Source organism: Triticum aestivum, chromosome 5B (assembly GCF_018294505.1).
Source record: "Triticum aestivum cultivar Chinese Spring chromosome 5B, IWGSC CS RefSeq v2.1, whole genome shotgun sequence".
Classification (NCBI taxonomy): domain Eukaryota; kingdom Viridiplantae; phylum Streptophyta; class Magnoliopsida; order Poales; family Poaceae; genus Triticum; species Triticum aestivum.
In genome coordinates this window covers 176672617-176696465 of record NC_057807.1, presented here as the reverse complement: position 1 = coordinate 176696465, position 23849 = coordinate 176672617, and the positions used below count along the sequence as shown (strand labels likewise).

Here is a 23849-nt window from a genome sequence, read left to right as displayed (position 1 = left end):
ACTCACATGCTTTATCTTGATGATCCCAGCATCTAACTTCTATTTGATGAAGAATCTATCTATTTCCACATGCTTAGTTTTGTCATGCTGCACTAATTTTTTTGATATGTATGATTGCTGATTTGTTATCACACCACACATTCAAACAACTAGTCTTCAATATCTTCAATTCTTCTAATAAATTTCTTGTCCACAACCTTTCACTTAGCCCTTGAGCCATAGCTCTATATTCGGCCTCGACAGTTGAGGTGCACACAACTTGTTTCTTACTTCTCCATGATACCAAGTTTCCACCAACAAAGGCACAAAATCATGAGGTTGATCTACAATCATCTAGGCAACTTTCCCATGGTACCCATCGACCACGAGATGCTTGTTACTCTCAAATAAGAGTCTCATTCCTGGTGCCCCCTTCAAGTACCTTGGAATTCTATACACCGCTTCAAGATGATCACTCGTAGGTTCATGCATGTATCTTCTTACCACTTACTACAAAGGCAATGTCAGGGCATGTATGACATAAGTAGAACAACCTCCCAACTAATCTTTGATATCTCTCCTTATCCACTTCTTCTCAAGCTGTCACTTTGTGGTTTTGCTCAATTGGGGTCGAGGCCATTCGACATCCTAGCATTCCTGCATCACTTAGTAGATCTAAAGTATACTTCCTCTAAGATAGTGCAATTCCCTTGGCAGACCTGGTCACTTCTATGCCCAGGAACTATTTGACTCAGCCCAAATCTTTGACTTCCTCTGAGATAGTCAAGGGACCCTAACCTGGTGGCAACGTCGCCAGCGGTGAAGACGATGGCCAGCCGTGGCATGGCGGCGCTTGGTGTGAGGTGGCAGCCATGGCGCTGCTGGGGGCGACGAGCAGCACCGGTGGTTGGGCGGCACGACCTGGGCTGAAGACGGGCATCGGGCGGCATGGGAGTCTTAAGAGTCGAGGCGGTCGGTGGTAGCTTCATAAGACGTGGGTAGGTGATGTTGGGTGGGGGAGTTGTTGTATCGCGGATAGCTAAGATCATGAGCCCTTTGTCCCCGTTGGTCGTCGGAGTTGTGTTAGGAAGGATCCGCATTTTGCCTGGTGGTCGCCAGCTAGGCACTTTAGGCAGTTCCAACGATTCACACTCCATTGCTGAGCTCCTTGCCCTCTCGACGCCAGGAGTAGGAAGCCCAGGACAGTGGACTGGGCTCTCGGTCGGAGGTTCTTCGTTTGAAGTACCGAAGTCGATCTCTTCTTCTGCTTTTATATCGTTGACGGAAAATCCCTCTTTGTCGAGGTTGTGGATGGGTGAGGCCATTGGCTCGAGGTTCATGGACGTGATTTCAATTGGAAAGAGTGTTGGAAGAGAGGGAAGATATCCGTTGGGGACCTAGGGTGGGCACCAAATGTCGATGAATAATGTTGTCATGGAAGATTGTAGAGAGAGGGATAGCTCATCCAATGATGGTGATATAGTGGTTTTACACATGTTCAGGCCCTTGGATGGGAAAAAGCCCTACGTCTTTCCTACCTATCTTTATTTATTAAAAGTACAATGGAATTTTTCTATCTGTGGAGCTATAGGCTACCCGCTTGATCCCCTTATTCCGTGGGCATATAGGTAGTCATAGCATTTTATATGCCACATATGAAACAAATAGTGGATTTTTTTGAAAAGGAGGAAAGCCCCCGACCTGTGCGTGAGAACGATGCATGCAGCCATTTTATTTAAGAAAGTACGAAGACAAAGTCTGAGGTCCAGTATTGGCTCACAAAAGGAGCCTGAACGAAGTAAAAAAATGCAAAGTAAAAGATGCCACATTCGGCAAAAAAATAGGCTATGATGACTAAACACCTAGCCTATTATTAGCTCGCCATCCAAATCAGCTGAAGATAGCCCGTGGTACCATCTCCCACCGGTTGCACCCAGTAACCAAAAGCTCCCTTGAGTCCGCGGGAGTGAGTAATGACCACGTACAGATCCAAGCGGTGGCTTTGTAGATAACCTGCAAAAAGTTGGTAAAAAATTTCCCGTTAAAGATCATATTATTTCTGCAGTTCCATATAGCCCAAAATAGTGCACATATTCCTATTCGAATATGTCTCGCAATATTGGATTCCACGCAATTTAGCCACGTCCCAAATAACGTGTTGATGCTAGTGGGAGGATTAACGTTGAAGGCTATATGAATCGTACGCTAAAGCAGTTTGGTTAGCGGACAATCGAGAAAGAGGTGTTGTATATTTTCATCATGGTCGCAAAAACAGCATCGAGAGCTACCCACCCATCTTCGCTTTAGCAAGTTATCCTTGGTTAAGATCACTTCCTTGTGGGCAAACCACATAAAAATTTTAATCCTCAACTGAACTTTAATCTTTCAGATATGAAGTGATCTCGAGATTGGCCCAGAGTCAATTAAATCCAAGTACATAGGTTTCACCGTGAAAAACTACCGTTGCTAGATAATTTCTAGTGAGTGGCATCTGGTTGGTCCAAAAGTTTACGTCCATCAACCCGCGCACCAAATGCAACCACGAGTTCCAACATTCCCCCACCAGAGATTTCCTAAATTAGATATTAAGAGGGACCGTTTGTAATACTATAGCAACATAAGCTTTCTTACGTTGTACAATATTATATAACATGGGGTATTGCAGGGCTAAAGGCGTCTCCCCTAACCATGCATCTTCCTAGAATCTAGTTGTGTTACCATTACCAATGATAAATTTCACTCTTTGAAAAAAGGTTTCTTTCATCCTCAATAACCCCGCGGTAACCTGGGCCAATGTCTTAGATTGTAGGTACTTGTTACGCCAAATTTGTACCCTCGTACCCTCAGTCTCAACAGACAACCGAAATAGGAATTTGCTAAGTAGGCATCTACTTCTAAGTTCTCGACCCCTAGCCCACCCTGTTCTTTGGGTTTGCAAATTATATCCCATCTCGTCAATCTGTATTTCGTCTTAACTTCATTACATTGCCAGAAAAAGTGAGATCGATAAAAGTCTAGTCTTTTTTGTACCCTATAGGTACTTCAAAGAAAGACAAAAGGAGCATTAGCAAACTAGTCAGAACTGAGTTTATCAACACAAGCTGGCCCCCATAAGACATAAGCTTGCCCTTCCAGCAGCTTAGCCTTTTTTCAAATCGATCTTCAATGCATTTTCACTCCTTATTAGATAGTTTGCGATGATGAATTGGTATCCCTAGGTAACTGAACGGTAGGGAGCCCATTTCACATCCGAACAACTATCTGTATGCATCTTGTTCCTCTTTGGCCCTCCCAAAACAGAACAATTCGCTCTTGTTAAAGTTAATTTTCAGTCTCAACAGTTGTTCAAATAAGCAAAGCACTAGCTTCATATTCCTAGCTTCTGCAAGATCATGTTCCATGAAAATAATTGTGTCATCCACGTATTGTAGTATGGACACTCCTGCAACCACAAGATTCGGAACTAGTCTTTCTACTTGGCCGTTTTCTTTAGCCCGACCGATAAGAATTGCCAACATATTCGCAACTATGTTGAATAGAACAGGAGACATCGGGGCTCCCTGTCATAAGCCCTTGTGCATCTGGAAATGATGACCTATGTCATCATTCACCTTAACCCCATGTCACGCCCAATATGCGACCCTATCCAAAAGGAACTCGAAGGTCCCACCAAGGATAGACCCGCATATTGGAACGCTTTTGCAAGGTGGATATCATTACATCAACATTACATAATAGATGGGGATACATACAAGCGACATACAATGCCCCACGAATACAACATCACAATACATCAGAGCACCATCCGACTACGGATGAAACACAAACAGAAACTCCAACGACATCCAGCTAGCCCAGGCTGCCGACCTGGAACCTATCCCTTGATCGAAGAAGCAGAAGAACTCAACGCAAGCAAGCATCGCTCTCGCGTCATGATCATCGGATAAACCTGTACCTGCAACTGTTGTTGTAGTAATCTGTGAGCCACGAGGACTCAGCAATCCCATTACCATGGGTATCAAGACTAGCAAAGCTTAAAGGGAAAGGAAGGGGTAAAGTGGTGAGGCTGCAGCAGCGACTAAGCATGATATGGTGGCTAACATACGCAAATAAGAGCGAGAAGAGAACAAGAGGAACGGTCGTCAACTAGCAATGATCAAGAGGTGATCCTGAACACCTACTTACGTCAAACATAACTCAGAAACCGTGTTCACTTCCCGGACTCCGCCGAGAAGAGACCATCACGGCTACACACGCGGTTGATGCGTTTTAATTCGGATCTGGTGTCAAGTTATCTACAACCGGACATTAACAAATTCTCATCTGCCAATAACCGCAAGCACGGCTTTCGAAAGATTATACCCTGCAGGGGTGTCCCAACTTAGCCCATGACAAGCTCTCGCGATCAACGAAGGAATAAACCTTCTCCCAGGAAGACCCGATCAGACTCGGAATCCCGGTTTACAAGACATTTCGACAATGGTAAAATAAGACCAGCAAAGCCTCCCGCTGTGCCGACAAATCCCGATAGGAGCTGCACATATCGCGTTCTCAGGGCACACCGGATGAGCCAGACGTCGGGTTGGCATAAACCCTGGTTGCCCAGGGGGCGCCGGACATCGCTCAGGTTGGACCAACACTTACAACGAGCACTGGCCCGGGGGGGGGGATAAAATAAAGATGACCCTCGAGAGCGCGACTCCCAAGGGAAAAAGGGCTAGGTGAGGCAAATGGTAAAAGTCAATGTTGGGCCTTGCTGGAGGAGTTTTATTCAAAGCGAACTCTCAAGGGGGTCCCATAAATCACCCGACCGCGTAAGGAACGCAAAAATCCGGAAACATAACACCGGTATGACGGAAACTAGGGCGGCAAGAGTGGAACAAAACATCAGGCATAAGGCCGAGCCTTCCACCCTTTACCAAATATATAGATGCATTAATAATATAAGAGATATTGTGATATCCCAACCAAAATCCTGTCCACCATGGAGAAATCTTCGACTTCACCTGCAACTAGCAACACTATAAGAAGGGCTGAGCAAAAGCGGTAACATAGCCAAACAGTGGTTTGCTAGGAATGATGTCAAAGGTTAGAGGTTCATGGCAATTTGGGATGGCTTGATGAACAAGTGATAGGTAGCGCAGCATAGCGATAGAACGAAGCAACTAGCATAGCAATGATAGTAGTAAGATCCAGGGTAGCGGTCATCTTGCCTGAAATCCCGCAAGGAAGAAGAATGAGTCCATGAAGAAGACGAACGGATGAAGCCGAACCAACCATAGACGAACGAATCCTCACGATCGCAACGAAACAGGAACTATCGAAAAGAAGCACACAACAAGGTAAACACACCACACATGAACATGACATGATGCACAAACAAGTATGATGCATGACAAGGCTATATGAAGCTACTCATGGCAAGAGACGATGGAAACAAGAGCAACACATCAAGGCAAAGTTAAATGAGGCCGGAAACAACATATAACAATTCCGGTAAGTCCTCATATGCAAATTTCGAAATTGGTCCAGATCTGAATAAACCTTATGTTCAAGTTGTTAAACAGCAAGTTAAGATGCACCAAGATGATCTACACGAGATTCTAGTCAAGTTACATATAAAGTTCATTAGATTCGGAGCTACGGCCTAGAAGATATGAGCAAAACAAGTTAAACATAGCATTGATGCAAAATGCACCCAAACATCAAGCAAACACCTCAAAACAAGGATGCAACATGATAATATGAAGCTACATGCGAAAACAAGCAAGTTTCATATAGAGCACACTCAAAACGGAGCAACGGTTCAACATACACACACTATATAAGTCATAGCAACAATCTGTCCATAACAGCAACTAGGCATATTGCAAGCATCAAAACAACAAACTACAGGACCTCAACATAATAACAAAAAACATGGGCATGATGTACAGGTAAAGCATAACAAAACATGAACACTGAGCTATCTTCAGAAATCACTAGAACATGCTCAAACAGACATGGTAAAATTGCAAATAATAACAGTTTCAGGGTTTGCAGAATTAACATCAGATTGCAATGTTTAGAGCTATCAAACAACATGTTACAGGAACTTAACATGGCAAACAAAGGCATGGCATGAATCTACTAATCCCATAAAACAAAACTCCCTTGCTGAACATAAGCCAAAAAGGATCAGAAGATATGATGGCACACATGTAAACACAACAAGTTATATACAGACTCATACATGGCAGGAGCAACAATAAGTGGGCATGTTGTTGAGTTTGAACCACTCACCACAGAGCAATACATGGCATGGCAAGGCAACAAACAGCAAGAAGACATGTTTATGAAGCTAAGCATGGCAAGAGCAAGTTCATAGGGTGCATGGATCACTAGGAAAACACATGGAAACAACTGAACTTAATGTTAACAGGCTGACAGCAACATTATTTAGCAACTTTGGAGCAAGATATGAACAAGCTACAACAAGCTATAAATGCTACCAGGGGCATGAATGGATAGAGCATGGCATGTAGAACAAAACACTCTTAGTGAACATCTCCAGATTATGTATAGAATGACTAGTAGCAACATGTTTATATAGCATCACGAAATAACAGATTCAGCCTAGCAAAACAGCAACATCATGAACCCCACTTAACAAGCTTGAACCACTCACCACAAGTCATTGCATGACAATATAAGCATAGCATCATCAAGAAGGAATGTTTGTGAAACACACCAAGGCAAAAACAAGTCCATAGCATGTAAGGATCAACTATAGCAAGCTTGGCTAAATTGAATAACAAGTAAACAATCTGCCAGGAAACATTTTGAAGCAAAAGTAGAGCACTCAAATGACATGCTAGACTACTCCATAATTGCAAACAAGGGCATGAATGGATAGAGCATAACCACATGTTCAAAACACCCTTACTGAAGTATCTCAAATTATGCATGGATATCTCTGTAGCAACAAGTTTACATGGCATAAAAATAACATCAGAACAGGGACTGAAATCAGCAACATCACGAAGCCTAGTTTGCATGCTTGTGCTAGTCACCACGTTGATCACAAAAATACATGGCAAGCACCTCTGTAAAGAAGACATAGCATAGTTCAAAACACATGAAGACATCAACCTCATAGGATGCACACATCAAACAAAGGCATGATTATGCAAGAAATCTGGGACTTAGGCATTTCGGAGAGGGGAAAGTCAACCTTCTGCACGGATATCGATGTTGGCCGGAGATCTCGCCGGAGTTGACGGGGAGGCGGCGCCGGAGACGGAAAGGGGCGGATCTGGGCGAGGAGGAGGCCGGAGAGGCCGGGGAGGCGCCGGATCCGCGGCAGAGATTCGGGGCGGCGCCGGCGGAGGAGACCGCGGGGCTGGGCGGCGCGGTCGGTGCCGGAGATGGCCGGCGGCGGGGTCGGGCGCAAAGCGCAGGCGCGGCGGCGCCGGGTGACCGGAGAGCGGCGGAGGTGGCCGGGTGCTGGCGCGGGGCGCGGGAGGCCGAGCGGTGGAGGCGGGCGCCGGCCGGGCGGAGGCGGAGGCGGCGGCGGGCGAGCGCCGGCCGGTCGCGGGCGCGGGTGACCCCGGGCGGCGGCGCGGGCGCGCGGGCCGGCTGCGGGCCGGGCGGGCCCGACGGCGGAGGCGGCGGCGCGGGACAGGTGTCGAGCGCGGGTTGGCTGCGGTCGGCGAGGTGGACATGTTCGTCGGCGGGCGGACGCGTCCGGCGGCGCGAGGAGAGGGGGGGCTAGGGTTAGACTGCGGGATTTCGGGGGAGGGGCTAGTTTTATAGGTAGAGGGAGCTAGGAGAGTCCAAATGAGGAGCGGTTTTCGCCCACACGATCGTGATCGAACGACCGAGAGCATGGAGGGGAGTTAGGTGGGTTTTGGGCCACTTTGGAAGGGGTGTTGGGCTGCAACTCAAAGAGGGCTTTGCGGTTACCCGGTTAACCGTTGGAGTATCAAACAACCTCCAAATGGCACGAAACTTGACAGGCGGTCTTCCGGTGCTATACCAAGGCCGCTTGGCAAACCTCGGGCCATTCCGAGAAAGTTTAATACCCGCACATGAAAAGAGAGAAGAGGGGACGCCGGAGGACATAGGAGTGCCGGATTGCAAAACGGACAACGGGGAAAATGCTCGGATGCATGAGACGAACACGTATGCAAAATGAAATGCACATGATGACATGATAAAATGCAAGACGCAAGCAAATGACATGGCAACGAAGACGAATAACTGGCAGACACATGGCGCATCGGATCCGGGGCGTTACAACACTCCTCTACTAACAAGAGATCTCGTCCCGAGATCTTAGGACCGAGACGGAAGGAAAAGGGATGAGATGAAGTAAGAACTCAAGAGAAAAAACAAAGGATCGAGAGCACTCGAGAAGAAGAGAGGAACGACGAGATTGACGAGAATCGAAAGCTCACGGAATCAGATAGACGATGAAACAACTCGTTCTAACCGGAGTGGTTAGAATGAGAAAAAAAACGAATAAGACTGAAAAGATTTAGACAGCACTCCGTCTGAAACATCGAAAGAATAGAACAAGAACTTGAGAGGATGGAATGATACTTGACGAACTCTTGAACAATGAATAAAACCATGAAGAACCACCATGAAGAACTCCGGTGACAAAAAGATGATGAGATAGAATAAAGGACGAAAGAATAAGATTAAAGCCTTGCGGTGATTTAGATGGAGGTTCCGACGAGATGGCCGAGGAAAGATGAACTCCGGAAAGAAAAGATGAAACACTTGGAACTAGAATTTATTCATCAAGAACAAACTTCGAAGGAAGGGATTAATTACTCTAATGAAATAAGAATAAGATTTATTGTATGCTTATCCTTCATCAAATTAAATTGATGACAAGCAATGGATTTTGCATACTACTTATTCTTCTTGAAAATGATTGAGAATTGACATATCGCAAACTTGAGAAGGACTTCATGAACCACCGGTAGGATTGAAAGAACGACGAATGGATTGATATGGTGAACAGGAAAAACGAATCCGAAAGAACCACCGTTAGAATTCAAAATGACTGATGAAAGAGAATGAATCACCGGGAAGAATTAGAAGAACCAATAAGCCAGAGAGGATTTAGATGCACAAGAACAAAGAGATCATGAGCTGATTAAAGAACACTTGAACGAAGCACCGGAATAAATAGAGAACGATAGCTGAAATGTGAGGACGAAGAATTTTTCTGGAACTATGGCCTCCGGTGAAAAGAAACAGAAATCAACTCTTGACATACTCTGGATGGTAAAGAAAAGAATATCTGACGAATAGAATAATTCGCGAGGATAACATGAAGCTAGAACCACGGAACTTCGGGAGAACGGGCAAGATTTAGAGAAAAAACTCTTCTGCGATCGACGAGAAACACCATCGAAATTACTGCGATACTCCAGGAGAATGAAAACCGAAAAGGTTGAGCCAACAATGAAATGATTTGAAATCGATCTTGGAAAAGGCATCTGACTGATGAAATCCATTCTTACGCCACACTTGAAAAGAATTGAGAATGACTCCGGGGAAATTAGAAGAGTCAGGTAAGATCCTGGGAAAAGACCTGTGGGTTAGGGCCCACTGAAGAGATAACACCGTTGAAAAGGATTGTTGAATAGATAGATGCTGCACCGGAACAATTGAAATATTTGAATGAGGTGACAACCTCGAATCAATTCGAACACAAACGAATCTCCTGAGATATCTTGAGCACTCCGGAAGGATAAACTGGCGAGAGGCGAACGAGCAAAGGGAAATATTTGAGCTGAGGGAAAGAATACGATCGACAACGAAAAACTAGAATTGAGTCCACCGGAAAAGAAAAAAAATCTGAAGAATGTCCACCGAGACGAGAATTCACCGGTTGAAATAATTGAGGGAAGACTGAAGAGACTCCGCACGAATGAAATTGATGCTCGAAAAAGATTCAAGCTCCGGGAAGAAAAAGGGGTGGGAGGGTGGGAAAAACAAAGGCAACTTGAAAGGGGAAATCGACGAATAACTTGAAGAGAAAAAACACCGGTTGAAAGAAAACAAAGGCTTCGCACGAGTAGGATGGATACTCGATTACGGACTCCGGATTCGAGAAGAAGAAAGGGGGGCGGGTGGGAAAAGAAAACAACTGAGGATTGAACTCAAAGATGAAGAGAGCACGAGTCAACTTGACGAGAAATGCACCGGATCAAAAGAGCTGGGGAACAACGATCGGAAAACCAACTACGTGAACCTAAAAAATTTGAAGGGAAGAGGAGTAATTCAAAACACCTACGTCAAGATTCCTTACTAGAGCGACGAAGGGACTGAGGAGTAAAAAGAATTCCTACTCTCCGATATAGCTAGACTCCAAAAACAGTTTTCTTCTAGACTCGACAATGGCCAAACTACACGATCAATCAAGGGGGCTCCTAAGGTCGGTCGAGGCTCTGATACCAATTTCTCACGCCCAATATGCGACCCTATCCAAAAGGAACTCGAAGGTCCCACCAAGGATAGACCCGCATATTGGAACGCTTTTGCAAGGTGGATATCATTACATCAACATTACATAATAGATGGGGATACATACAAGCGACATACAATGCCCCATGAATACAACATCACAATACATCAGAGCACCATCCGACTACGGATGAAACACAAACAGAAACTCCAACGACATCCACCCTGCTAGCCCAGGCTGCCGACCTGGAACCTATCCCTTGATCGAAGAAGCAGAAGAAGAACTCAACGCAAGCAAGCATCGCTCTCGCGTCATGGTCATCGGATAAACCTGTACCTGCAACTGTTGTTGTAGTAATCTGTGAGCCATGAGGACTCAGCAATCCCATTACCATGGGTATCAAGACTAGCAAAGCTTAAAGGGAAAGGAAGGGGTAAAGTGGTGAGGCTGCAGCAGCGACTAAGCATGATATGGTGGCTAACATACGCAAATAAGAGCGAGAAGAGAACAAGAGGAACGGTCGTCAACTAGCAATGATCAAGAGGTGATCCTGAACACCTACTTACGTCAAACATAACTCAGAAACCGTGTTCACTTCCCGGACTCCGCCGAGAAGAGACCATCACGGCTACACACGCGGTTGATGCGTTTTAATTCGGATCTGGTGTCAAGTTATCTACAACCGGACATTAACAAATTCTCATCTGCCAATAACCGCAGGCACGGCTTTCGAAAGATTATACCCTGCAGGGGTGTCCCAACTTAGCCCATGACAAGCTCTCGCGATCAACGAAGGAATAAACCTTCTCTCAGGAAGACCCGATCAGACTCGGAATCCCGGTTTACAAGACATTTCGACAATGGTAAAACAAGACCAGCAAAGCCTCCCGCTGTGCCGACAAATCCCGATAGGAGCTGCACATATCTCGTTCTCAGGGCACACCGGATGAGCCAGACGTCGGGTTGGCATAAACCCTGGTTGCCCAGGTGGCGCCGGACATCGCTCAGGTTGGACCAACACTCACAACGAGCACTGGCCCGGGCGGGGGGGGGGGGGATAAAATAAAGATGACCCTCGAGAGCGCGACTCCCAAGGGAAAAATGGCTAGGTGAGGCAAATGGTAAAAGTCAATGTTGGGCCTTGCTGGAGGAGTTTTATTCAAAGCGAACTGTCAAGGGGGTCCCATAAATCACCCGACCGCGTAAGGAATGCAAAAATCCGGAAACATAACACCGGTATGACGAAAACTAGGGCGGCAAAAGTGAAACAAAACACCAGGCATAAGGCCGAGCCTTCCACGCTTTACCAAATATATAGATGCATTAATAATATAAGAGATATTGTGATATCCAACCAAAATCCTGTCCACCATGGAGAAATCTTCGACTTCACCTGCAACTAACAACGCTATAAGAAGGGCTGAGCAAAAGCGGTAACATAGCCAAACAGTGGTTTGCTAGGAATGGTGTCAAAGGTTAGAGGTTCATGGCAATTTGGGATGGCTTGATGAACAAGTGATAGGTAGCGCAACATAGCGATAGAACGAAGCAACTAGCATAGCAATGATAGTAGTAAGATCCAGGGTAGCGGTCATCTTGCCTGAAATCCAGCAAGGAAGAAGAACGAGTCCATGAAGAAGACGAATGGATGAAACCGAACCAACCGTAGACGAACGAATCCTCACGATCGCAACGAAACAGGAACTATCGAAAAGAAGCACACAACAAGGTAAACACACCACACATGAACATGACATGATGCACAAACAAGTATGATGCATGACAAGGCTATATGAAGCTACTCATGGCAAGAGACGATGGAAACAAGAGCAACACATCAAGGCAAAGTTAAATGAGGCCGGAAACAACATATAACAATTCCGGTAAGTCCTCATATGCAAATTTCGAAATTGGTCCAGATCTGAATAAACCTTATGTTCAAGTTGTTAAACAGCAAGTTAAGATGCACCAAGATGATCTACACGAGAATCTAGTCAAGTTACATATAAAGTTCATTAGATTCGGAGCTACGGCCTAGAAGATATGAGCAAAACAAGTTAAACATGGCATTGATGCAAAATGCACCCAAACATCAAGCAAACACTTCAAAACAAGGATGCAACATGATAATATGAAGCTACATGCGAAAACAAGCAAGTTTTATATAGAGCACACTCAAAACGGAGCAACGGTTCAACACACACACACTATACAAGTCATAGCAATAATCTGTCCATAACAGCAACTAGGCATATTGCAAGCATCAAAACAACAAACTACAAGACCTCAACATAATAACAAAAAACATGGGCATGATGTACAGGTAAAGCATAACAAAACATGAACACTGAGCTATCTTCAGAAATCACTAGAACATGCTCAAACAGACATGGTAAGATTGCAAATAATAATAGTTTCAGGGTTTGCAGAATTAACATCAGATTGCAATGTTTAGAGTTATCAAACAACATGTTACAGGAACTTAACATGGCAAACAAAGGCATGACATGAATCTACTAATCCCATAGAACAAAACTCCCTTACTGAACATAAGCCAAAAAGGATCAGAAGATATGATGGCACCCATGTAAACATAGCAAGTTATATACAGACTCATACATGGCAGGAGCAACAATAAGTAGGCATGTTGGTGAGCTTGAACCACTCACCACAGAGCAATACATGGCATGGCAAGGCAACAAACAGCAAGAAGACATGTTTATGAAGCTAAGCATGGCAAGAGCAAGTTCATAGGGTGCATGGATCACTAGGAAAACACATGGAAACAACTGAACTTAATGTTAACAGGCTGACAGCAACATTATTTAGCAACTTTGGAGCAAGATATGAACAAGCTACAGCAAGCTATAAATGCTACCAGGGGCATGAATGGATAGAGCATGGCATGTAGAACAAAACACTCTTAGTGAACATCTCCAGATTATGCATAGAATGACTAGTAGCAACATGTTTATATAGCATCACGAAATAACAGATTCAGCCTAGCAAAACAGCAACATCATGAACCCCAGTTAACAAGCTTGAACCACTCACCACAAGTCATTGCATGACAATATAAGCATAGCATCATCAAGAAGGAATGTTTGTGAAACACACCAAGGCAAGAACAAGTCCATAGCATGTAAAGATCAACTATAGCAAGCTTGGCTAAATTGAATAACAAGTAAACAATCTGCCAGGAAACATTTTGAAGCAAAAGTAGAGCACTCAAATGACATGCTAGACTACTCCATAATTGCAAACAAGGGCATGAATGGATAGAGCATAACCACATGTTCAAAACACCCTTACTGAAGTATCTCAAATTATGCATTGATATCTCTGTAGCAACAAGTTTACATGGCATAAAAATAACAGCAGAACAGGGACTGAAATCAGCAACATCACGAAGCCTAATTTGCATGCTTGTGCTAGTCACCACATTGATCACAAAATACATGGTAAGCACCTCTGTAAAGAAGACATAGCATAGTTCAAAACACATGAAGACATCAACCTCATAGGATGCACACATCAATCATGGCAAAAATGACAAAAGAGCTCGTTATAACAGTTTTAGCAGATTAACATCAACATGCACTCTTTCAACATCATTTCGGGCATCAAGATGAGCTCAAATGAAAATGATGCAATGAAATGAAATGATCTACTCGTCGAGACGAACAATTTGACATATTATACGCACGAAACGGAGCTACGGATGCAGAGATATAGCAGGTCAAACAAGGCATGATTATGCAAGAAATCTGGGACTTAGGCATTTCGGGGAGGGGAAAGTCAACCTTCTGCACGGATATCGATGTTGGCCGGAGATCTCGCCGGAGTTGACGGGGAGGCGGCGCCGGAGACGGAAAGGGGCGGATCTGGGCGCGGAGGAGGCCGGAGAGGCCGAGGAGGCGCCGGATCCGCGGCGGAGATGCGGGGCGGCGCCGATGGAGGAGACCGCGGGGCTGGGCGGCGCGGTCGGTGCCGGAGATGGCCGACGGCAGGGCCGGGCGCAAAGCGCGGGCGCGGCGGCGCCGGGTGACCGAAGGGCGGCGGAGGTGGCCGGGCGCCGGCGCGGGGCGTGGGAGGCCGAGTGGTGGAGGCGGGCGCCGGCCGGGCGGAGGCGGAGGGGAGCGCCGGCCGGTCGGCGGCGGCGGCGGTGGGCGACCCCGGGCGGCGGCGCGGGCGCGCGGGCCGCGCGGGCCGGCTGCGGGCCCGACGGCGGAGGCGGCGGCGCGGGACAGGTGTCGAGCGCGGGTTGGCTGCGGTCGGCGGGGCGGACATGTCCGTCGGCGGGCGGACGCGTCCGGCGGCGCGAGGAGAGGGGGGGCTAGGGTTAGACTGCGGGATTTCGGGGGAGGGGCTAGTTTTATAGGTAGAGGGAGCTAGGAGAGTCCAAATGAGGAGCGGTTTTTGCCCACACGATCGTGATCGAACGACCAAGAGCATGGAGGGGAGTTAGGTGGGTTTTGGGCCACTTTGGAAGGGGTGTTGGGCTGCAACTCAAAGAGGGCTTTGCGGTTACCCGGTTAACCGTTGGAGTATCAAACAACCTTCAAATGGCACGAAACTTGACAGGCGGTCTTCCGGTGCTATACCAAGGCCGCTTGGCAAACCTCGGGCCATTCCGAGAAAGTTTAATACCCGCACATGAAAAGAGAGAAGAGGGGGACGCCGGAGGACATAGGAGTGTCGGATTGCAAAACGGACAACGGGGAAAATGCTCGGATGCATGAGACGAACACGTATGCAAAATGAAATGCACATGATGACATAATAAAATGCAACACGCAAGCAAATGACATGGCAACGAAGGCGAATAACTGACAGACACATGGCGCATCGGATCCGGGGCGTTACACCCCAACACTATCTTTTTGAATGGAGGAGTCCACCTGTTTCCTCCAGGCCTCATCGAACCCCTTCATGTGCAGGGCCTACTGGAGGAAGGGCCATTTGACCTATCATACGCTTTCTCGAAATCCACTTTGAAGATAACCTCGTCCAGTTTCTTCGAATGGATCTCGTGAAGAGTTTCATGTAAGACAACAACCCCTTCTAGGATGTGTCTTCCTGGCATGAAAGCAGTCTGAGATGGTTGCACCATCGAATGGACAATCCGCGTCAACCTATTCGTGCCAACCTTGGTGAAGATTTTGAAACTCACATTGAGCAGACATATCGGCCTAAACTGCTCAATGTGACCGCCTCCTCCTCCTTTGGCAACAACATTATTGTTCCAAAATTTAGGTGGAATAGCTGTAACTGTCCGTTAATAAGTCATGAAACATAGGCATAAGATCACCCTTAATGATATGCCAGCATCTCTTGTAAAACTCTGTTGGAAATCCATCAGGTCTAGGAGCCTTATTCTGTTTCATCTGTGTTATCGCGTCAAACACCTCTTTCTCCGTAAATGGGGCAGACAAAATCTCGTTTTCGTCTGTGTTGAGTTGTGGAATGTCCCCTGTTGCGCCCTCATCAAGTGACACAAAATTATCTTCGGGCCCCCCAAAAAGTTGCTTATAATAATTGGAGATGTACAACTTGAGGTTCTCATGCCCTACAATCGTACCCTCATCCTGTTCTAGTTGGATTATTTTCTTCTTTCTATGCTTCCCATTTGCAATCATGTGGAAGAACTGGGTGTTGTCATCACCTTGGACGACCTTTGTCACCTTCGCTCTGAGAGGCCATTTCATCTCTTCTTCTCTAAGAAGAGCACGCTACTTCTGCTTAGCCTCATTCTTAACAGTTCGATCCGACACATTAAGAACATTAGACTCAGCTTTCAAATCTAACTCATTTATGAGTTGTGTAAGTCTCTTTTTCCACTTCATAAATCCCACTTTGGAGCTGGTGCAAGTGTCGAATTTTATTTTGCCACCTATCGACATTGGAATGTCCACTTGACTCCTTGGCCCATTCTCTAGCAATGAGATCCATGAAGCCTTCCCTCTCGAACCATCCTAATTCGAAAGAGAAAATGGTTCTGTTTCCCACATGGGTCGCTTCCCTAGAGTCAACCAGTAACGGTGTATGATTAGAAATTGCTCTCTGAAGCGCCTGAACCGTTACCAAAGGGAACTTCTGTTCCCACTCTATGCTGGTGATCACTCTGTCCAACTTCTCATATGTTGGAACCGGCAATGTGTTCGCCCACGTGAACTGTCTGCCAGTGAGGTCAATCTTCCTCAAATCGAGACTCTCAATGATCGTATTAAACATGAATGACCATCTTCCGTCGAAGTTGTCATTATTTTTCTCTTCTCTCCTAATTATGTTAAAACAAATAGTGGGTTAAAAAGCTTTTATGAACATATGCTAACTGTGTTACTATTGATCATGCTATTCTGTACCACTTTATCCTTATTACTTAGAAGGCTTGTGCTTTTATCAGATATTACGAAAATAGAAAATCCTCATGTTCTTACGCGGATATTTGTTCACAGGCCAAAGATATAACAGAGTTGGGCACTCTAAAGGAGGCGTCCAAGTTATTTGTACCTGGTAATTTCTATCATCTTAGCTTGAAAGTCGCAACATTTTTTTAATGTGCTTTTAAATGAAAGTTGCCCTGGACTACTTACAACTTCCAAATATTAGACAAGGTATGAAAAGAACTTAGTAGACAAAAGAACCACTTAATGTTAGCCTTAGCTTGCTGTGGGATGTCACTCTAAATATGTTGATTGATGGTCTGATCAACATATTATGTTTACTACTGAAATTGATTTATTACCATAATCATATTGGTGTGTTGTAAAGTTTTGCTTGGTGTGCATAGAAGTTCAAAATAAATAGCAAACATAACTAACTGCTTTTCATGAGTTGTCTAATGGGGTTACATTCTTTATTTTGCCTTATGTTTGACATTTTATAATTGCGTAACTGTGCAGTGCAATAGTTCTCGTAAAATAGTTATGTTCCTAGATGAACATGAGTTGAAAAACTTTGGTAAATAATTTGTGTTAAGGAGTATAAGTATTGGCTGAAGTCCCCTTACGTATTCATACTAGTCTAGATTTCTTCACTTGTACCCTAAGTCCCTTGTAATCTATATTCACCCATTGAGCTATGCAATACAGACACATTGGTCCTCTTAACCTGGTATCAGAGCCCTAGGTTTTACCCCAGACACCGCAACCCTCCAATTTTGATCGATTTTTTCAGTCTCTACGTTCTCTCCTGTACCAATCTCCTTTTCTCTTGAACGAAGTTAGCCAGGGTTGTCTCCTGGCTCGACTCCATCCGTTCCCTGATTGAACTTTCTCTCGGTCTCCGTCGACCTCCCTAGATGGATCAAATCTGGCCGTTCCAACCAAATAGCTGCGCGTCGGGCCGACCATTGCCCTATACTGCTATACACCACCGGGCTCCTCTGACAAATCGGGCCACCGCTCCTGCATCACATCTCCAAGATTCAGCCGCCTCTCCTACTCGATTCCTCGGTTCTTCGCCTCTCCAGTAACAGGACACCCCCACTGTAGATCACGACATTAACACCCTCTGTTGGCTGGTCCAGATCGACGCCCCAATTCACACCTTGTTTCAGTCCGATACCCGTGACCTTCCAATGTGCCGTTCTCCACCATGACGCCACTGCCGCAGTTTTCCAGCGCGTTATGCCCTGTTTTTTCCCGTCCACCAGCTACCCGCCGCCCCACCTCTTCCTGGTCCACGTCGTCTCCTCCCTAATAGGCTGCTGCCGCTGAGTCACACGTTGGTTCTTTTTGTACAATTTCTATGGCCTTTCTAGTCCTGGTTTTCTTCTGTAGAATTTATGTGGTCTCATTCTGCATTGTCGTTGATCAACGCCAATTTTCTTGCCGTCCAGCTTTCTTCCGCCGCCAAGTTCTTGTGATACGATCTTTATGACATGCTTCTTCTATCCCACTTTGGCTTGACTCAACAGGGTTTTGAAGATTCCATGCTAGTATGCTACAACGACACTATCAAGATGTGGATTTTCATTTTTCGCTATTTGTTTTGGTGTTACACTTCTTCAAATGCATTGCTATTTCATACACTTTGCATTTGATGGGTGGAAGAGGAGGTGATGGTGGTGTTGTTATTTTGCCTGTGTGGGGGTGGGGGTGTTAAGTATTATTAGTATTGGTCTAGGTCCCCTTACATATTCGTTTTACTCTCGATTTTCTTCCTTGTACTCCAAGTCCCTTGTAGTATATATTCTCCCCTTGGGCTATGCAATAAATATAAGTTGCTCCTCCAACATTCCCTACACTTAATTATGTAGAAAAGGTGAAGCCCAACATATAGTTGTCAGGACCTATTATGAATCCTGAAGAAAAGCGACACCTTCAGTTAGCTGTTCCTCGTTGACACTAGTTGGAAGCTCTGAGGTCGTCCAAGGCCAGAATTAACGGATGTGATGACCTTGATGAACCGGTACGCAAGTGACTAAGAAGAGGATGCTGTTGATGCAGGACATTCGACAACTGCCATTTAGTTACTTCTACCGCTACTTGCAGTTCAACATGATGTCGTTGCCATCCCTCTCTTGTTTTACTTTTACCAAAACTTTGGACTGTAATAGCTATAAGGCCAGTGATTCTAGATGGGGAATTGAGTTGTAATTTGGGTTAAACCCTAGCCGCCACTACTGGACTGGTTTGGCACTACTTTCCTTGTCCAAGAAATAGATGCCCTAGCTAGATCCCCTCTAAATTCCGGGCTTGTTTGTGAATCTATGGATTTTGTGAGTTATAATATGTAACGCCCGGCCATAGCCACTGGTTCCTGGCTGTTTTGTCTGGTGGGATCTAAACTGGCCCCACAGGCCAATACTAGTCTTTCTTGCGCACTTTGTCTCACTCGTGTGCACCCGGGATCAACTTCTCAGTCGGTCATCCATCCTCAAATTGCTCCAAGCTAAAGCTGGAAAAGAAGGAATTCCTTGTTAATGAGTAGTCTATCATTTCTATTAAGCCGGGCTCTTACATACATCCCCACTCAAAGGAACCGACGTGCTCGTCAGCCCATTAGGAACGTTCCCTCTTGGCACATGTATGTGCGTCTAGTCCGGTACATATGCCATGCCGTGTGCCACAACGGGCCACACACACCATGAGCCACATGCTCACGCACCTGATTCGCACATGCCCGTGTAACCGCGAGGGTCGGCTTTGAATCTCTGATACCAATTGTAACGCCTCGGCCATAGCCATCGGTTCCCGTCCATTACGCCTGGTGGGATCTAGGTTGGCCCCACAGACCAACACTAGTCTTTCTTGTGCACTTCGTCCTCACTCGTGTGCACCCGGGATTAACTTCCCAGTAGGTCACCCATCCTCAAATAGCTCCAAGTCAAGCACGCTTAACTTTGGAGTTCCTTGCAGACGGGCTTCCAGAAAAGAAGGAATTCCTTATTGATATGAGTAGTCTATCATTCCTATTAAGCCAGGCTCTCACATAATAGTTCAGATCTTGACAATTGGCACCAGATATTTCAATTCCTCGATGGCAAGATGGATTTGATGGCCGAGTGGAGCTAGTTCTCCCCCTTTTGTCTCAGATCCCGGCAGCTAAGTGTTTTTGCTGGCGATTCAGAGCTGTAGACTGCTCAGATGCGGGTCTGGACTGGGAGTCGTCGCCAAAGAACATCTCTTCATTGTAAAATCCCACCCACTCATCCTCTCCGGTGCACCATCTGGTGACGGCCGGTGCTGGCGGCGGTCGATTAGCAGCGCAGGATTTGGGTTGTGCAAGTCTGGTTGCCACTAGCTGGCTGTCACCTGCCAAATCCCCCATTGCCCACCCTGATCTCCTAATAGTAAAGGTGAGAAAGTTCCCTGCTTTCTTCTAATACCCTTGCTGTTCCCTAGGGCAAAATCATCTGATTCAGCAGACAATAAGGTCCTTGAACTCAAATTATTCCAATTGGATGTTCAAACTGCAACGTACTGCTGACAAGCTGGAACTCATTGATTTGCAACTTTAGTCAACAAGAATTTCTCCACCTTGCAGAGCAGTTTCTCCAAAATCCAGTCCAGCTTTGACATGTTCTTCTCTGATCAAGCATTCCTAGGAAAAAAAAATCTACTGAAGAAGTGGCCCAACTCTTACCTGGCATAACAAATCATGGCAGGGAAATCACCCTTTCCCCCGGACAAGGCAGTATCAATCGTACAGCTGCACCTGCCACAAAACCATATTGAGATGTGACTGTAGTTATACATGAACCCAGTGGGAAAGAAGGCAATGTGGACACCACAACCAGAGCGCCATACAGACATCCACACCATGCCCAACAACCAGATGTACACTCTCATCACCAAAAACCAGAGCATCACCACTAGATAAAGTTTCTGAAATTGGGCAGAAAATACTAAAGGAAGAGGCCACAGTCATGTAGATAATAGAAGGAACATTTTCACTATTAAACCCGCCAAGTTCAGCATACCAGAATTTCAAGGGGATGATGCTAAACATTGTGTAAAAACCATTGGGCAGTACTTTGACACTGCTAGGACTCCTTGGAACAAAGGGCGGGATTTACAGTCTCGTATCTGAACGAACCAGTAGTTCAATGGTGGAGAGGTATGTTGTAGTTGTATATATTTGCTGTGTATATCCCCATTGTATAAGGGGTTTCCTTCATATTTACCGCACCTGTACATGTATATATATTGGCCCATGGCGACCTGGAAATACAAGTTGCATATTTCCTAACATGGCATCATAGCCCTAGGTTATTTTTTGCACGCGCAACTCGTGCCAAGTTCCAATCTTGCACCGCCGCTGTTGTCTTTCTGTCCGTCGTTGCTGCTTCTCTTCTCCCGCCGCTTGTGTTGGATCAACTCGTGGGTGCCCGACCTTCTCCTCGTTCGTGCTTGGAGCAATGTTTTTGTAAGGCGAAACGCGGGGGGGGGGGGGGGGTACTTTATAAATCGAACATATGGAGCGCATGGATGTCGCTCGACTAGTCGCGACTAGTCGACGAGTCGCAGTTCCAGGGCCGACTCAGCCTCTCGACTCGACTTCTGGGATGAGTCGAGCGACTCGCGCGACTAGTCTCGACTAGTCTGGATCTGGAGCACTCTCCCGCCGCCGTGCTGCTGATGCTGCTGCTGTGCTGCCTCGCTGCTGCTGCTGCTGCTGCTTCTGCGCCCCCGCTGCAGCGCTGGCCGCCACTGCTGCTGCTGCTGAAGCTGCAGCGGCAAGAGCGGGCTGGGAGGAGGAGCGAGTGGCAAGAGAGCTGCTGCGGGGGAGTTGAGAGATCCATCGCTGGGAGGAGAAGTGGTGGACTGGTGGCAAGAGAGTGGCAGCAGAATGTGTGGCGGCTGTGGTGAGGGAGGGAGTGTGGATGGTGGATTAGGTCACAGGAGGAGTATATAGCTACTAGATGGGCTTTTGGGCCACAGGGAAGTGCATAACTAGTGGCCCATCTCTCAGTTGGCCCTGGTTACTGCTGCTGGTGGTGTGCTCCTCCCCTCCTCCCCTGGTTGTTGCTGCTGCTGCTGTGCACTTGTGCTCCTCCCCTGACTGCCTGCTGCTTAACTCACGTCGACTCGTCGCCATGTCGACTCGTCGACCATGAGTCTGGACTAGTCACGACTAGTCTAGAGTCGCCCCCTCCGAGCGACCCGTCGACTCATCGACTCGAAAACATTGATGGAGCGTCAAGCTGGACCTTCCTCTCTAAATCTGGCCTGAACCCATACTTCCAAGCTGGATTGTCGGACGTAGCTCTTCTCTTTGATCATTTGATAGAATCATTAGCATTATCAGCCACAGGAACCATCAGAACAGGGGACGGGGGCGGCAGTGCTGAGAGCAGTGACCGCGGCACTAAGGGCAGGGGCGGAGCTATGTTGATTGCTGCAGGGGCCACGACCCTCCAGCCTAGGTCAAATTACATGAAGATTTTTTTTAAGGAGGTTAAATTAGAAAAAAAAAGTCCCCCCCCCCCACCCCCAATATATCTTGCCTAGCTCGGCAACCACGGCGATGTGACCATGCCCGCCGTTAGCTTTGAACAACGATGACGTGTGATGCAGCCGATGGCGTGGTGGGTAGAGGGACCGACGACCTGGTGCTGCAACAAGTGGTGCTGTGAGCTGGGACCAGCTGTGTCGGGAGTTGCAACCAATGACACAGGAAGCCGTGACGTGGAGTGCAGTGGAGCCGAGAATGCTATGACCAGCGGCGCAGGGAGCTGGAACCGGCTGCATTGGGAGTTGCAACCAGTCACGCGGGAAGCTACGATGACAAGCTGCAAGCGGCACGTGATGCTGCAACGGTGGGAGGTAGTGCTGGTTCTGGTGGCAAGAGATGCTGGGACCGGTGCAACGGGGAGCTACGACGGTGGCCGCGCTCATGCTGCGAAAACGGGGTGTCGGGCTGCAACCGGCGACAGGAGGAGGTGGTGCTACAAGCACGAGATCGTGCTGCTGTGACGGTGGTACAAGGCGGTGATGGCGAGCTGCGACTGATGAGTCGAGTTGCTGCAACCAATGATAGACGATGTTACAACCGAGTCGTGCTGCTGGGACAATGGTTCAAGGTGGCGATGACGAGCTACACCTTTTTTTAATAAAAACATGCAAAGGCATCTTAGATCTGATTAATATCGAGAAAAACAAAGACCAGTACAATGGATAGACAACTAGACGTAGAACGACCAGTACAAAATAAAATTACATTATAAAGCATAGTAGTCTTCTTCCTCTGATTGTACTCCGCCTGCCGGAGATTGAAAATTGTACTGAACCATCAGCAAAGGAAGGTGACACCTGCGAACGCCCTCGCCATACCACGTTTTGAAGACCGCAATAGCCACTCGCCCCTTGAGACGAGATCTAAAAGTCGTTGAAGTAGCATCGGCTGGAGCATCACCCCACGCAGAACAGGCTTGCAGTCCATCACCATCAGCACAGAGGGTTGGAGAAACAGGACCAAGCCACAAAACAATAGAGAAGAAGATGTCGAAGTCGCCACACCAATAGCCAGCCATAAGCTCTCCTTAAAGGACACACGAACTGCCAAGATCTGAAGGGAACCAACAGAACTGGGAACACGACTCCCACATGCTCTTCGTCGGCGCCAGATCTGACGTCGTCGAGGTAGGGAAAGCCCGGAGAGACCTTATTCCAACACCATGGCGAGCTACACCTAACTGAACGCATGTGCGAGGGGGCGGTGCTCGTGTGAGTGGGTTAGGGGAAGAAACAATAAGAAGGCGGGATCGAATGGGCTGGGAGGCGACCGATCTGGGCTAGGATCAGGCGACCGGCGCCTATCATCGTCTTATGATATACTACTAGTATCATGCAACTAGTATCATGCATATCATATGCATGATACAAGTGTATGATACTCCCCACTGTGAGCAGCCTTAGTAGTTGCCCTTTTCCTTGTCCTTTCACGGTAGTCCTAA

General features: G+C 46.7%; 1 protein-coding gene across 5 annotated transcripts in view; it reads left to right on the top strand.

Annotated features, from left to right (window-relative positions):
* LOC123110949 (uncharacterized) overlaps positions 1–23849 on the top strand; it is a 32309-nt gene that overhangs the window by 3455 nt on the left and 5005 nt on the right. For all 5 annotated transcript variants that reach the window (XR_006453878.1, XR_006453879.1, XM_044531606.1 and 2 more), the window contains exon 4: positions 16903–16960. Coding sequence is in view for 3 of the 5 variants with exons in the window: in XM_044531606.1 (XP_044387541.1) it covers positions 16903–16960 (58 nt within the window). In the remaining 2 variants the exon portion in view is untranslated. The remainder of the gene's footprint in view (positions 1–16902; positions 16961–23849) is intronic.